At 48.0% G+C, this 16,835-nt stretch overlaps 2 protein-coding genes across 3 annotated transcripts; both read right to left on the reverse strand.

Annotated features, from left to right (window-relative positions):
• Window positions 1-29: 29 nt before the first annotated feature.
• On the reverse strand, window positions 30-14,138 carry tfg (trafficking from ER to golgi regulator). Of its 2 annotated transcripts, none has more exons than XM_084478305.1 (8): window positions 14,014-14,138; window positions 11,264-11,477; window positions 11,043-11,126; window positions 8,127-8,273; window positions 7,385-7,552; window positions 6,746-6,877; window positions 1,611-1,706; window positions 30-1,402 (listed from the first exon to the last, which is right to left on the reverse strand). In XM_084478305.1, the coding sequence occupies exons 2-8, from the start codon at window positions 11,445-11,447 to the stop codon at window positions 1,047-1,049; spliced, it is 1,167 nt and encodes a 388-aa protein (XP_084334431.1). In that variant the 5' UTR covers window positions 11,448-11,477; window positions 14,014-14,138; the 3' UTR covers window positions 30-1,046. The 2 variants fall into 2 exon arrangements, with proteins under 2 accessions (XP_084334431.1, XP_084334430.1); XM_084478304.1 differs by having other exon boundaries at window positions 30-1,405.
• Window positions 14,139-14,975: 837 nt separating this feature from the next.
• On the reverse strand, window positions 14,976-15,717 carry jagn1a (jagunal homolog 1a; the record flags this gene model as incomplete). Its single annotated transcript, XM_084478371.1, has 2 exons — window positions 15,583-15,717; window positions 14,976-15,438 (listed from the first exon to the last, which is right to left on the reverse strand). Exons 1-2 carry the CDS (start codon window positions 15,681-15,683, stop codon window positions 14,976-14,978), a joined length of 564 nt encoding a protein of 187 aa, XP_084334497.1. The 5' UTR covers window positions 15,684-15,717.
• Between the last annotated feature and the right edge of the window lie 1,118 nt (window positions 15,718-16,835).

Here is a 16,835-nt window from a genome sequence, read left to right on the forward strand (position 1 = left end):
CAACGAAATATCCCCACTAAAGAAAACACTTGGGTCTCAATGTTTTATTAGGTTCCAGAGAAAAATGTTACAATTTATACATTAACAACTAATATTACAGAAACGTGTGAGTTTATCCTTTATTTGATATATTAGTAAAAACAAGTGACCGGATAAAGTGATAGAAAGAGCGAGAGAAAGTAATTACAAGAAGATAAAGAGGAGATCAGGTTAATCCTTTCGGGGATGCCAACAATCTGCAACCTCCCATGAACCATCGCTCACATAAACTAGTGTTTCCAACGCAGGGCAGTTTCAACAGCAACATAATTAATACACACACGTTGGGGGGACACCGAAACGAAAACCGAAAACAAAAGGTGCAACATTTCATTCTGATAAGAGTCTTCAAAAGGCATCTAACCAACAAGGCTAGTTAGACGCTTCCATTATCAACATTATCCGTTTGTCGAGCACGGTATATATATATATATATATATGGATGGATATTAGGGATACGCCGATTTCAGCGGGGAAACAATGTTGATCATGAAGGACGAAAGAGCAATAAAAAGCTTGTACGTCGACAGCCTGTTGTTGGATTCTCACAGGGGGTGTGCACAGAGACAGGATTAAAACTACACACAGACAGGCGCTGGAGGCATGGTGGTCATTTAGCAGGCCATTCTCTCTGGGGGGGGGGGGGGGGGGAGAAGAGGGGGAATAACTGAAAAACAAACTAAAACTATCCAACAGCGGTCAGAATGTTGTGCTGGAGAGACAGCATGGAAACATACGACCAACTGGGGGGGGGGGGGGGAGGGGGGGGGCTTCTAGTTGAACAGTGTGGAGTGGGGGGGGGGGGGGGGCAGGGTCAGATTTGAACACCATGTGACGGCGACCAGGCCACGCAGAGCCTGGTGCCGCACAGGGTCGGCCTTAGATGTGTTGCGGAGCTTTTTTTGGCGCCCGGTTTACCCCCCCGACGACCCCGCTCTTCTTATCGGTACCCGGGCCCCGGCTGACTGTAGCCCTGGCCGTAGGGGGGGCGGTTGCGGGCGTAGGGGTTAGCTGACCCGGGCGGGGGGGGTGACGTTGCTGCCGGGGGGCGGGGTGTACGCGGGCCGCGGCTGGTACCCCTGGCCGGGCTGGGCGTTGGGGGGCAGGCTGTAGTTGGCCGGCTGCGAGGCCTGGGCGGTGTAGTTTTGGGGAGGGAAGGCCCCCGGGGGGTACTGCTGAGCGCCCTGGGGCGGCGGGGGCTGCTGCTGCTGCTGCCCGGCCTGGAAGCCCGGGGCGGGGGCCTGGCCGGGGGCCGGGGCCTGGGAGGAGGGAGGGGGGTAGTTCTGGAACTGCTGCTGTGGCTGCTGCTGCTGCGGCGGCTGCGGAGGGCCAGGCTGTGGCGCTCCGGACTGGGTGTTGTAGCCTGCTGACAGACAAGACAAGATAAGGGTTTTTTTTCCTAATGCACCCACGGAGCCGCAACACACACACACACACACACACACACACACACACACACACACACACACACACACACACACACACACACACACACACACACACACACACACACACACACACACACACACACACACACAGCTCGTCAGCTACGGGCCGACCAGCGCGCTTACCGGCGTACTGCAGCCCATACTGCTGCTGCTGGGGAGGCGCGGCCGGCTGCTGAGGGGGGTATCCACCAGGAGCCTGGTACTGCTGATAAACCTGACCTGGAATTTAAATAGAACACACACACACACACACACGGCATGAGGTCAGCGGGGTGAGCGTTTCAAACCATACGTTGAAAAACACATGCTGTATGCATGCATATGAGGGGAGGATAGTGTTTACAAAAGAAACTCTCCTCCTCGTGTCCTGAGAAATCGTGGTAGGCGAAAAAAACAGCTCCACACCAATCCTTTACCGCCTCATTACACTCGCCCACACCCCCCCCCCCCCCCCACCCCCAAAACCCATTACAAACGGATACCTTTAACAAACAACCGTAACCGATTACGTGTAAAGACGGGGGGGCCCTGCACCTGTACATGTGGAGAGACGCGCACCGGGCTCCCTGAGCGACCGCAGCTGCTCGCGCCACGAATAAAACTATTTGTTCCTAGAAGCCGAGCACCCAGACTCCTCACGGGGCCAGCTGGGGCTCTCCAAGCTAAACACCGCAGCGCGCAGGTGCCACGGCGGACACGAACCAATGCGCACCAAAGACACGGGCGTGCTCACGCTCACCGGCATTCCTGCGCCGTGCCGTACTGACGTGCGGTACTAACGAGAGGCCGGCCGCAGAAGCTAAACAAAAACGCGAGTCCACGTCGCGGGGGTAATTGCGGTCGATGCCAAGAGGCTGCCCCCCACCCCCGTGTCTGCCGAGGCTAACATTCAGCGGTTGGGTTACCCATGACCTCACCGGTCCACGCTGCTTATGAATACACGTGTAGGACGAGTGCTGTCACACGACGAACCGACAGGCCTCTCCAAGGGCTCAGGACCCTGAATAGCCCGCGCGCTGATGGGATTGATTCATTTAAAGACGTGTGGGGAAACATTTAAGCATCGTGTTATTACTTATCAATACCTTCCCCGTCCCCCCGTCCCCATTTGACACAACACAACGCGGACACAACTCTGGCTCGTCCCGTCGGGAGGAAAACATGGAACGTTTTTTGGCCGAGCTGGAAGTTCTCACAAGGGGTATGTCAGCGCACCAGGGTTTGTTTTGGTTTCTCTATGAGAACACTTACACACGGTCCAGTCTGGCAGGTACAGCCCCCCCAAAAATAAATACAAGAATGACAGCTAAAAGATAAATAAATGAAGGCACAAAACTGTACCCGAGGCATACTGACAAGAGGGGGCCCCGCAGAGTTCAGTGGCGTTCAGTGTGGCAGTAGAACAGAGCGCTGGCTTTGCAACCCTTTGAGAGATAAAGGAGCCCTCCTCGATTCCTGAGAACCGCGTGGGAGGGGAGACCCCAGGCCGGTGGGAGGAGGACCCGTGCTGTGGAGACTCCCTCCTTGTACTCCGGGTCAAAAGAGGCCTCCGTTGTTTGGCCACTGCCGCCGGTTCTAGAAGGTTGGCAACCGCCAAACATCAACAACATATCTCTTGGTGCATGCAACGCCCGTAGATTACGACTCGACAAAAAGGGGGAAACTCTTGCTCTCGAAATAAGTCTTTCAGGAGGATCGGATTCCACAACGGCGCACCATTTATCATCCCGGGAGAAATTATTTGTGTAAGGAGACCCAACCGCGCTCTGGAAGGCAACACCAGGATCTGCATTAATCCGCTGTGATCCTGGTGAAAGAATGAATGTGGCAGCCATCTGTTTAACCCGCTGACAACACCACTCACATCCGCGCCATGAGGTTTGCTCTTTGGCTTTTTTTTTCACAGTGTGAGCGGGCCCGTGTGTGAGAAATGGACGCCCCCCCCCCCTTGTTTTCTTCAGTCTACTATCCATCACCCCGTTATGTAACTGATGGAAGGATGCACTGCTGTCAGGCGTCGTTTGGCCCCGTGGAGCTCTGAGCCTGTTTAACTCCAGCCTTCTCTGCACAGCGGGAAGAGGGAGGGGGGCGGGGGGGGGGGGGGGGGGCACCGCTGGGGACCTGTTGAGGAGAGACAGCGAGTGCATGGCCTTGGAGGAGGTAGAATAAACTCACGGCCGGGGGGTACCCCCTTGAGGATATCAATCAAGAGGTTTGAGGTTTTCGGCGAGAGAAACCATCAGTGCCGTTTGCCTTGAGAAAGTAAACCGTTCTCCGTCCAAACACACCCCCTCCTCGTGTGTTGGGGGTATAGAGCTCGCTGCTCACGTGACGCTCCACGCGGCCCTCGTAGCTCGTCAGGGCGTTGCTCCGCTGGTCGGTGAGACCTGCTGCTAGGAGGCCTCAGCGACGCGACTTTTCGGGAGAAAATAAATATATACGTTTTGGCGTCTGCTTATGGATCTTGTTGGCCGCATTCTTGAGGTAAGGAGTAATCCGATGAGGTGGATCTTAAGACACATACACACACACACACACACACACACACACACACACACACATACATACATACATAAACACATTTGGCATCTTCACCACCAAGTCTATGTGTCCACGGATTGACCTCATTGTCACCGATTCCCCCCCGGGGGACTAGCCGAACGTGTCAGAGGGCATGTCAGAGTGGAGAGGGAACAGGGGCCGTATCTCAGGAAATCCCGGTTCGGAATAACTTGTTCTCTCGGCCAAGGCAGTGTGCCGACCATCTGCTGCCTTGGAAGGCAGGGAAATAAAGAAGAAGAGGTGGGGAGGGATGGAGGGAGGGAGGGAGGGAGGGGGTGAGGAAGACAAATGATTGGTTGCGCTCCAAAAGGATCCGCCACGTTGTGCATAAAACCCTGCAACGAGCCGATGCGTGAGACGTTAGATTAGAAGTGAGGTTTTTTTTTATATATTTTTTTAAGATGTTGTTTTTGGACAGCCTCTGGTACGATGAGGTCAGGGTGGAGCATGAGGTATGTGACGGCGCTCCAGGAACTGTTGGAGACTCAGGGACCTGCTGAAACTCCTGTTGTCATGTTTTTCCAACCAGGGGTTTGAAAGGTTGAGCTGCAAGATAAGCCCCCCCTGCTCCCAATGCCAGCTTGATCCCGATGGCACCCCAGAGGCTTCAGCTGCCAGGAAGGAAAAAGTGACCATCGCTCAAAAAAAAAAAAAAAAAAAAGATCCTCATAGACTTCTTTCCCACAGGTCGAAAACAGCCCGGACCCATCGTGAGGCGGAGCTGTTTCGGTGAGAACCGTGTTTCCCTCTAACGCGGTGTCCGCATACATGACTGATTCCTCCCATTGGCCCCATGAAACTCAACCCCGAGGCCTTACGGATCTTGGCTCTCGACCGTGGTCCAGCCAAACCACAGAGCTGCTGGTTGGAGCGGCGAGAGCGAGGGAGGGGAGTTCACTCTGCAGTCATGCGAGCCAATGACGGTACTGCAGGTGCATTCAGGAGCCTGCGATGTCCAACAAGTCTGCAGCTCTGGATGTTCCCAACGGATTGGAGAATTTCCAATCAAAGCTCTAAAAGAAAAACTGCTGTCGTAACCTTTTCCTTCCAGCCCTTCATTTCCCCAACTTGATTCGGCTAATCAGTGGATTATTGATTAGGGTTATTAGTGAAATCAAGTGTGCAGGAGAAGGGCATTCTCTGCCATTTCACATGCAGCAGAAGGGCTGACCACCAAGAAGACTAAAAGGCAAACACTGATTCGTCTTTCTCAGCCTCCTATCGTGCAAACAAATATAAAAGGCAGGGGAGTTTAAAATAATATTCCTGAAAGGGCAGAACAAATAAAGTGGTTCTTCCCCTCCATTCACTGCAACACTAAACTCACTCATTCATCTCTCCGGCCCCAGAGGAGTCAGACTTAGTCAGAGGCCTTGGGTCTCGTGGGCCTAGCATGAGATAAAATTACACTGAAATGAGATAATGCGGAGATAATCTCGGAGAAAGCACCTCTACACCATCACGTCGAAGAGGTATCCTCGATGAAGATGAACGCTGGAGCATTATTGTTGTTGTACAGTGTTGACTAAGATACACAGACGTTAGGTCTTCATGCAGGGGAGGGGGAAAGTCTGCACTGTCTCTGTACCCATAAAGGGCGAGACAATAATTGACCCAAAGCTAGCGTTCCACACAATAGCATGTAATCACTCCAAGAGTTAAAATGACCTGTCTGACTGTGGCATTTGAAACCTCAATAAAGCCCGACTACAGCCGTTCTCTCTCACACACACACACACACACACACACACACACACACACACACACACACACACACACACACACACACACACACACACACACACACACACACACACACACACACACACACACACACACACACACAAAAGATAACTTGTGGTGTGTGTGTGTGTGTGGTTTTCTTTTTGAGCAACACTTATCTGCATGCCCAATATAATACAAAATTCCATTTTAGCGGTGTCTGTAATTCCAGACACCGGCACATGAAAAACAGCAGAGGCTCGTTTATTTTGACACCAAGTGACTAACGTGAGTGTTATTAAAGAAAATCTACGGGACCAATGGGAGCAAGCCTGGGTGGTAGACCGTGACACCAGTGGTCAGAAGCCGCCGCAGCGCAGCGCTGTGGCCAGAGGAACCACAGAAATGCATTCCCTTATAAAGACTACTATGGAAAATACCCAGTTAGCCAACGGGCTCCAGCGACAGTTATATCATAAACAGAAGTGCCTCTCGGACTGTTCACCGGGGGGGGGCTGGACCGTACAGACGCCAGGTTTGCTCCCAATTGCTTGAAGTGTGCGCCGAAAAGCACAGCAGTCGAATCCGAATGAATCGGTGAAGTCCCGTGCGGTAAAGTAATGTATTAATTAAAGCAGTGCAAGAGGTCCTTATGGACTGCTAGTATTTACCGTTTGATCTGCTGTGCCAAACCGGCTCTTCTAGCACTCCTCATAATAATTAAAAAAACATTCTCTAGGTGACAGAATGTATTATTAATTCACGATAATGTTTCCAGCGTGTTCCTTTGATGTGCATCCCTGGGTCTGCGCAGTGGGTTCATATTCATGATTTATGCAATATAAATATATACACAGACAACTGCCCGTTATTTATGCATACCCGTCATACATAGGTATGCACGAATTTGAGCTCACAATACATGCGTGTGTGTGCATGTGCACTTTGTGTGGCTGCATGTGCTGCTGCCTCACCGTCCATGGCTGCAGGGGGTCCCTGTGGCACTCCTGCATACTGAGGGGTCGGCTGCTGGGGGGCAGCGGAGGAGGAGGAGGCGATGCTGTCGGGGGTTCCCGAGCGCTCCTCAGCCACTACACCAGGGGGCGCTAAGCACACACACACACACACACACACACACACACACACACACACACACACACACACACACACACACACACACACACACACACACACACACACACACACACACACACACACACACACACACACACACACACACACGTTGGGTATATTGGTAACCAACTATGGATTATTGGATGTGGACAATATGGATTATTATTATCGAGTATTAGAGGTTAAAGATTGTAGCCATAATTTGACCACGGTAGATAAGGGCGTTACATTTCCCTATTTTGTTTCAACAAAATACAAGCAAAATTTGAGATATTTTATATTTTCACCTTGCGTTAAAGCATGGCACATTAACAAATACGCAGAACGAAAAGTGTGTTAAATAAAGGGTCTACACCCTTTGCCGGAATCACACGGTCATCACTGGCCATGACTCAGGACTGCAGTGACTTGCCATCTTTCCGTTCCTCCCGTGAAATAAAAAATAAAAACAGGAAGACCGCGTGGCTAGGTCGGGTTACCTGGGGGCTGGTCCTCGCTCAAGCCGAAAGCAGAGATGACGTTCTTGCTGACCTCCTCCTGGATCTTCAGCGGGTCGAAGGCCGACATGCTGGCCGCGCTGACGGGCGGGGCCTGCCTCATGGTCTGCTCCGCCGCCGGCGCCTTGCCCTCGCGCCCGTCCACCATGTCTAAAGGGAAGGGAGGAGAAGAGGTTGAATGTTGTCTGAAGACCGGGAAGGAATGAAGAAGAAAGTACAACACTTGTATGCGCCAGGGAGAATCCATGGCTAATCACAAAGAAAGGCCTGGCTGTTCGCCGCAAAGTTTTTGGATCTAAATAAAAAGGAAAAAAAATTAACTATGCATATGATGTTGCCCGCAGGAATGCGTTTTCCTCTGTAGTCCATTCAACGATGTGTGTGCGAGGATGGAAACTGGCAATTTTATGCATCGTTGCGATTCATCTCCCCCCCCTTTACAAGGTTGAAAACATAAATATTATGTGCATTCAGTTCGAATAATGCCTTTAACAGTCGCGACTGACGTCAAAGCCAGACATTCATTGTCTGTCATCCTGATGGGAAATGAGAGCGAGAGGTGGAGCCGGGTGTCCTGCAGCCAAATGAATAACTACCCTCGAACCCTGGTGTGTGTGTGAGATCAGAACATCGCTCTCCAGAGCCACAGCAAGGCTTGGGAGGGGAACAGGGGGAAGAGGTTTGAGGGGGCGTCGGAGGGGACGGGGTGGGAGGGGCTCCGTACCGCTGTCGGGCGCGGTGGCGGCGAGGCCGGGCTCCGCGGGGGGCTCCAGGCTGTCCAGCAGACTGTTGACTTTGTTCCGGAGCTCGATCAGCTCCCTGCGCAGGTGCTTCACCTGACTTGACTCCAGGGGTCGCGGCTGGCCGTTCACTGGAGAGAGAGAGAGAGAGAGAGAGAGAGAGAGAGAGAGAGGGAGAGGGAGAGGGAGAGGGAGAGAGAGAGAGAGAGAGAGAGAGAGAGAGAGAGAGAGAGAGAGAGAGAGAGAGAGACGCATAAGACATTAGGGAAGTTACAACACGGTTTATGTTACTCATTGGGAAAATGTGTATTTTTACAAGCTGGACAAGACGTCCTACTGTGTGCTTGGCTCTATAGATAATATTGGGCCGCTGGGTCTTAATCCCAATAACGTGAGTGGTGGGCGATCAATCAATATAAATTGCAATACAATTCCTACGATGTTATGCTCTATACATAAATTTCCGATAAACATTTAACAGCAACAATCACTTTTGCCGTTCTCCCCAAAACACTACGTGAATGTTCCACTCTGCTGTGCACGCAGGTGGCGTTCTTTTTGTGACGGCCGAGTACCTTTTCCGAGGGAAGTCTGATATAACACGACGGTTTATGGGGTATTTCATGTACAAAATTGCTTATTATAACACTCAACAGTTACCCAACGTCGGTACTAAAAAGGTTTTATAGAGCTGGCGTGGGTCGAAACCATGGGGTTAACACAACCCCCTCTTACCAAAAACACATTTTTTCGAATCACATCGTATTAGAACTCATCATCATCCCATCATCACATCTGATTCAGTGGGTTCACCTCTCTCTAAGCTTCTTGTATACATAGTATAACGCCGCGGTGTTTGGCGCATGTCATATATACAACTTCACGTTGACCTCCGTTTTTTTGTATTCTGAAGCAACTGAGCACTGTTAATTTTCCGTATCCTGAAGCACTGTTAGACTCCGTTGACATAAGAGCAGCATCGTTTTTTTTTCTTCAAGATATTAACATTGTCAGAGCTGTAATGTTTGTTTGACAGGATATCATTGATGTCACCTGGCCCGATTCAGACTGATTCGTCAGGTAAGGCTGCTTAAACCAGCCATCCTCCACACACACTCCCACAGTCAAGTCTATTTTGTAAAGTCTGAGGGGGGGGCTCAACTTTGCAGGGGGTGAATGTAACAATGTCTTGACAATAAATCATATTAGTATTTTACTCTCCAACGAGCACCCTGTTGACACACCAATTGACTGATACAGTAGTAACTATTGTATGAAATATATGAAAAAGTATATTGTGATGGCCATAACGTCCAGCCCTACGTTCCAAGATATCATTCATATTTTTCACATGGGGAAGAAAAAGTGGATTTTCTGGCTGACACGTAGTGTGCTAGTACTCAGAACTAAGCCCATAGGCCTGCGCTCCGAGCCTGGTATGTCCACCTGGTATAGCAGTGAGGTACCAGGGTGGAGTTCAAGGACGGGGTGGATGTCGTTTAGCGGGCTCACATTTCACAACGCATGTTAGAAATATGTAAATAACCGGCTGTAATCATGTCATTAAGGCTTGCGCCAGACGGAATGCTGCAGGATGGGCTGGTGAGAAATAAACTGCTCGTCTCCGTGAACGGATAAACCATGTCCCGGGATAAATACACTGTTGACATTTTGTTCTCAACAAAAACACTGCATGTTCATTTCTGCAGGCCATCGACACACACACAAAGGCGGCTTTGCCTGCCATTGGTTTTGTATGGATGGCTATGCATGCCAAGCGCTCTCCATATTAAAATCCTTCTTTTCATCCTCAGACTGAGCCAAGGAAACTAATTAAATAAGGCAAACACAGGTCCCCCACCACACCGAGCAGACAATGGATGCCGGAGGTCATAGGAAGGAAAGCAGCAGCTTACGCAGCCAATGAATGACAGTTTAATAAACCATAGCTGCAACCACCAGGCCTGGCAAAGTGGTTTGATGTGCAGCACAATTCCTCGGCCCCCAAACGGAGCTAAAGTTACACGCACGAAAGCAAGTGGTTCTGCAGCAAATGGTATCAACGTGAGGTTGGAAATGGAGCGGGGTTCAACTGTGTCCTATTGGTCTCCACTTGGAGGACGCCAAGTCTCTGTGTGTGGGTGTTTGATACAAACCAGAGACGAAGGGACACTATCGAGACAGTGGTGGCTGGAACACTCATAATACCCATATAACAACTTTCATTCTCTGAACACCAGGGAATGTCATTTTCCATGCGAGGGTCGCTGCATATGCTGGAGCTTCATGGACTTTTAACAACTGGGATGAAACCCTTCCCGTCTTGTGTTACTTTATAGATTTTTACCATGACAGGCATAGGACACATTACTTTACTGTGCCTTTAATAAATGCATGAATTATGCATGCATGTCTTTCCGTAGGCTATTTAAAAAACTAACTAGGAACGATTTGGGTTGAGTTCATACAAACAGGTAAAAGTAGCACAAACGTTGAGCTGAACACATCTATTTTTATGCAAAAAATGCAAACAAGGGATACAGAAATATATCAAGCCCGTGGCGTCTGGCAGAACTGGAGAAACCAGAGACCTGGATTGGATGCAAAACTGTGGTCTGTTTTGCCAGGACTGCAGGACTAGACTGCCATCCAGTGACCACTTCTAGCAAGTACCACAGCGTAAATGTGAAGTGAATTTGTGTAGCGTTAAATTGGAATAAATAGAATAAGTGCTGTATCAATATCAAGTAAAGCTATAAAAAAAAATAATAATAAAAAAAAAGGTTCCATCATCTTAAATGATATAACGCTGCCCAACCAAAAGCAAAAATCCATGTGCATAACACCCGGTAGGGCCATGATCATGATGGGAGTCAGGCCGGGCGATGACGGCGTCTTACCAAACAAAGTGAGCTTGAGTATTCTACTGCACTGGATGGCAAAGGAGAGGTCGGAGCTGTCGAAGATCGTGATGAGGTCATCATCTACGGAGGAGTCGGAAGAGAAGAGAACAGACGACGGTGAAGTAAAAAAGCATGACACACTTTTTTTTTTCGAACCAACATCCCGTTTGCCCACCGGGCGCTCGGTGGGCCCCTGGTCGACGCAGCCAGAGACGTACCCTCGTCCTTGTACTTGATGGCCACCTCGTCGCTGCTCTGCAGCTTCCCCCGGAACACGCGCTGCATCATCAGCACCAGCTCGTCGTAGGTGATGTCCTCGTTGTGGATGGGGATGCGTCTGATGTCGTCGCCCAGCTGGGCTTTGATGATCAGCTTCCCACTTAGATCCAGCTGGCCGTTCATGGTGCCGTCTGCCCTCTTCTGCTCCCACCTCTGCGGCCGCCACACACAAAGGGATGCTGCTTAGTAACGGGGCGGTGGACACAACGCGTTCATTGACGGGTGGACCCCCGTCGCAAGAGGCCCCTGTTGCTGTTTCAAACTGTTTTTTTAACATTCAAATAGCACAGGCCTGGGCGATATGGCTGAAAGACCTATCACGATATAACCTGATCATATTGATCTATATCGATAACTATTGATCATTTGCTTGACATAAAAAGACTAGGAATTAACATGCTGGATTTAAACACTTCTGTTCAACACTTAATATGACCTTCCACTGTTCTTCATTGGAAAATACTCTGATGTCGATACAACAATGAAAAACACTAAACTATTGTAAATAACTATGGAACCGTGTTTGTGTAACAAACCCAGCAGCTAGATTCGGTGGTCCAGACTCTTATTGATATATACTGAACGTGTTTTATATTGATATTGATCAAAAGTCTATCACGATACGATAATGTATTGTTTCATTGCCCAGGCCTAGTTCAAATAGCACAAGTAGGTTTTGTGCTCATGATGACAGTAGTGTGTCTTGGTGGGGATGATCCCTGAGGAAATGTTTGACCCAGCATGTTCAAGATGGTTGTTTTTAATGAAGCCATGTTCTCATGACACCATTATGAAATAGAATATTCAGAGTACCAGACATTTTCTATAGCAATTGAGGGAAGTAATCCCTGGATTAATCTAGTGCAATCTGCCTTGTTGGGATAGTAATCCTAGCAATCCTAATAAAGCTTTTTGTTTTCTAATGTCTAATATCATAAAATGGAATGCTAAATTATATTACAGCTATATTAGAACGATTTAGTAGGTAGTCTAATCTTGAACGATGTACCCACCTAGTTCTTAATCTTCACTGCAAAAGAAAGTACTTGGAGAGTTATTTGTTAATATATTAGGTTGCTTGTATGCTAGTATTCTTACAACAATGCCCTCAAATACATTGACATTAAATATATGACTAGTGTCTAGATTCAGGTGACCAATAATGTAGGCCTGTATTTAGGAAGTTAAGGGGATTAAACATTCATGTTCAAATGTTGTTGCCTACGTCAAGCAGTAGTAATCGCCATGTTATGTTAAGCAGGATCTCTCAATGACCTGCTCCGCAAGAGCGAAATCTGAAGGGCTAGCCCACTTAAACGTAGCAATACTACTCCGAGTGGCATACGAAGGACAACTGACCTGTACAGGACAACGCTGCGAACCATCAGCTGCGCCAGAACAAGCTGATTACCAAAATATACGTCCCTTTGAATATGTGTAGGCGATGGAAATAGGATTAATATTAATAACATTGGTTTTAAATACCGATTTGAAAGTCAAATTGGCTGCTATCAATTTCGAAATGTTCCGTGACACAGCTGTAAGCGGCGATACAGCTGTATCTTTCTTTATACAGACTTTGACCCGAAGAACGTACGTTGATAAGACGTAAGCAACATGATTTTAATTTACCTGTGTAACGTTAATTGACCTTTGTGCTCACGTGATCTAATCAGCGACCACGAATGCACTACTGATACACTATCACTTACAACTCAACCAAACGTCTTATCACTATTTGACACATTATCCACCTGACATCTCTAAATAAATCCCAAAAATACTAAATACGACGATGTCATTAGACCTGCATAACGTTGCCACACCATGTGAATGTTACAAATGAAGAATAGCTGATATTAATTTCCAGTTTTAACTCCAGTGCCTTTTGACAGACAAGTAATTGCCCTGATGCTAGGGACTGTGTGGCTTCTACACTCAAACATGGTAGCCTACTCGTAGAAACAGCTGGAAGACAGCACGGAACACTGCATGCAATACTGCAGTGCACACAGCATGTTCGATCCTAGTTTACCTGTCCAGGCTCCACTAAAACAAACACACGACGCAACAACAATCACCTCCTCTGAGCGCAGCGCTGAAGACACGGAGGCTGGGGTTTCACGAAGCTAACAGTCAGGAGCTAGGCCAAAGGTAGCATCATCTCTACATCATCTACAGCATCTACGACCGATAAGGACCAGAAGAAAGACCTGCAGAAAGTCCCCGACTTCAGCAGACCCGAGGAGACATCATCATCATCACTACCCCCCCCCCCACACACACACAAATGATGACGGCTGCTGTCTGCTGAACCAGAACCAATGGACGCCTCTGTGAGTGGTACTAAACCGGCCGGCATTGAATGGCTCGAAGGCGTCCCTCTCTTTAGCTCGTATCCCCCCGACGTCGATTGAAGGAATGATGAAAAAAGGGATTCAGCAGTACAATAAAATGACCTAGGGGGATAATGATGTCAATAGAGCAGAATACGTGAGCAGCAGTAGAGTCCGGACACCTGTTTGTTGGGCGAACTGCTCGTCGGGTGACGGACTGCGTAGCTAGCACGGAGCTATGCGGGCTAGCTAACTCTTGACTCCCGACGGGCTCCTGTGATCAGTAACGTCGGTAGAACACAATAACTTGGGTCTAATTAAAAGTACATTCGTGTAAAACTCGTGTGACAAACCTGAATCCGACGACTTGACCACGCTGTTTTGGACAGGTTTTGCTGACACTATGTGAGTATCGAAATGTGTGAGCTTAGCTACCAGGAGCCGACTGTGTGAGCAGCAACCAGGAAGCAGCGTCGCGCGACTGTCAACGTCCGACGGTACGTGGCATACGCCCTTGCACATGCGCAGTTCCGATAATAGAATCACGAATCATAATACAATGAAGGGGAAACACCCGATTTGAATACAGTCATGTTAGAATTTTTTTTTGTTTCAGGTTGTGAGTGCATCACTTCATGTCCCATATACGAGAATGAAAGTTGACCTATGCATCCCTGCACGCTTTACATTTGTAACAGAAATGTAGAGTTTTGCAGAAAGGGTCAGAGATAGAAAGGACAAATACAGGCAATTGCTGTAATTTATTCTTTATTTTAGAATGGTAAAAATGTATAGGGGAAAGTCCAGCATATAATAAGTCATGGAAAGAAGAAAAACGCCAGGAGGTCTCTGTCACAGCTAGCCAAGTAATACGGCCTATGGCCTTGATTTAGTAATTGTAAATATGAATAAGCTTGAGTATATTACAGGACCAATACTACTACTTGGCATAGACTATCCTAATATATAGCAGTCAGTAGACCTACAAGACCTACAATCTATTTGTTACAGTTAATATTGTGGTCTTGCACAGAATGTACATTGACTGATCACAAAATGCAGTTTTGCGGCAAAGGCGACACCTAAATCTGGAAATGTAATCGACATAGCCATTAAGTCAGAGCATTTCCAAGTATTTCTTGTCAACTGTTTCAGTGCAGATTCCAGGCCTACAACTCTAAACATTCCGGGTTTCATAAAACAAAAACAAAAAAAACATAAAAAGGCATAGTTTTCTTTTTCTCAAAACAGACAAAATCACCTAAAATAAGTACAGCAATTCCACCTTCACCCCCCCCCCCACCCCCCCATCCCTTTATTTCTTCTTCTTCTCCTGAGTGTCGTCGAACCACGAGTCCAACAGCCTCTTGCTGTAGTAGATCTGCCAGGCGTGCACCTGCACCGCCACCAGCATCACCAGGTACATGATGGTGACCGCCGAGTACCCGAAGATGAAGCGGTACGCCTTGCCGTGCCGGTACAGCAGCTGGGCCACGGGGAACATCTCCATGCTGCCGTAGATGAGCGGCGCCACCGAGAACAGGCCCGAGCTGATCATGGAGATGACCAGGTAGCTGATGTTGTTCTTGGGCAGGGAGACGCTGCTGGCGGCCAGCGGCAGCATGCTGAGGAGGTAGGGGTACTCCCACTGGAAGGGCATGGACACCGTGGCCGGGGAGACCAGGTCCAGGTGGCTGACGGCGACCTGGCCCGCCACCAGCAGCCAGGTGGCCAGGTGAACAAAGTTCAACTTGCGGATTTCAGACTTCAGCGGCGAACTGGGCGGTTACACAAAGAGACACGGCGGGGGATAAGGAGGTGTTTTAGGGGGGAGCGTCACGCAAGAACATCAGGAGATACGCTATGCGTCCCATACACACCCATGAATAAGGGAGGGGTTAACAACATAATGAGCAGCGTACCTCATCTGGTAGTGTGAGTGTGCTGATGACGGCCTTGCTCTGGGTGGTTTGAAGTCACTTTTATTCGTACCAGCAGCCTTGAAACCTCCACGGGACGTCATGTTGAGGGTTATTTACCAAAGCGCAGCCCAATCCTGTTAGCAATCAAATATGATTACATATGATAGGTCATATGCAATAATGTTCAGGAAGCGAGTGCATGGAAAAAAGAGACATTAAATTGAACGCAGTTGGAAACAAAGGGGTGTGCTTTGCTCAACAAGCCTACAAATAAGACCAACATTTACACACACACAAACACACAGCATATATATGAAACAATTCGGACGGTTCTGTGAATGGCTCATCTGTTCGCATTGTAAAATTATATTTAACACCAGCCGCTCTGCGTGTGGTTAGTTGGAAATGTTCAACGAGCGCTCGCAAACGGTTGTTTACGTTTGCATTCGTTGACGATCATTCATAAATATTGACAATTCGACATGTATTCGTTGTTACCACGAGCAGGTTGCTTACCGTTTTGGAATTTCTTCTATCAAAAAAAAGAAAAAAAGATCGCACCTTGACACAAACCTCGCACAAATAGGAAGAGCGGATGTATGACCGTCAGATCAATCTACGCGCATGCGTAAAGCCCGAGCCTATCATCATAGGACAGCGACACAACAGCAGCAGCATCAGCATCTTTCCTGACAGATGGTAGGGCGGGGTCGCTTCACTTCTGCTGCGTTTGTAAAGAATAAATATTAATGTAAACTGCTCAGTATAAAGAAGGAAGCAAACGTTTTTTATTTCATTATTATTTTGTGATATGCGTTCGCCTACAAATAAGAAGCAAATGACAATGTATTTATATTACATATTTTATTAAGAAAAACAACATACACAATTTCAAATGCAAAATCGATGTTTCTTTGGTTACACTGAACATTTTAGCACCTTGATTCAAAAGGTTATATAGCATGTAACATTTTCTAGAATAATTATTTCTGACGTCATCTTCACCACAGGACGTAGGAGTTGTATATTTGTTATATTTGTGATTTCCAATTACAAATTACCAAAATAAACTGATCTGAGTTTGGAAATTGTGTAGTGTAGTGAAATATGTCTTTCTGAATGAAACAAGTAACAAGCTGAACATTTTTAAACCTTCAGTCTTGGCATGAGCTATTTAAATTATTTATTAGGCTACAGGGAGAAGCTTATGTAATGTAATGTGATGTTTTCTCCGGACCATAGTGGTTTGTACA

The sequence above is a fragment of the Micromesistius poutassou genome (assembly GCF_964030765.1).
Source record: "Micromesistius poutassou genome assembly, chromosome: 14".
NCBI classification, from domain to species: Eukaryota; Metazoa; Chordata; class Actinopteri; order Gadiformes; family Gadidae; genus Micromesistius; species Micromesistius poutassou.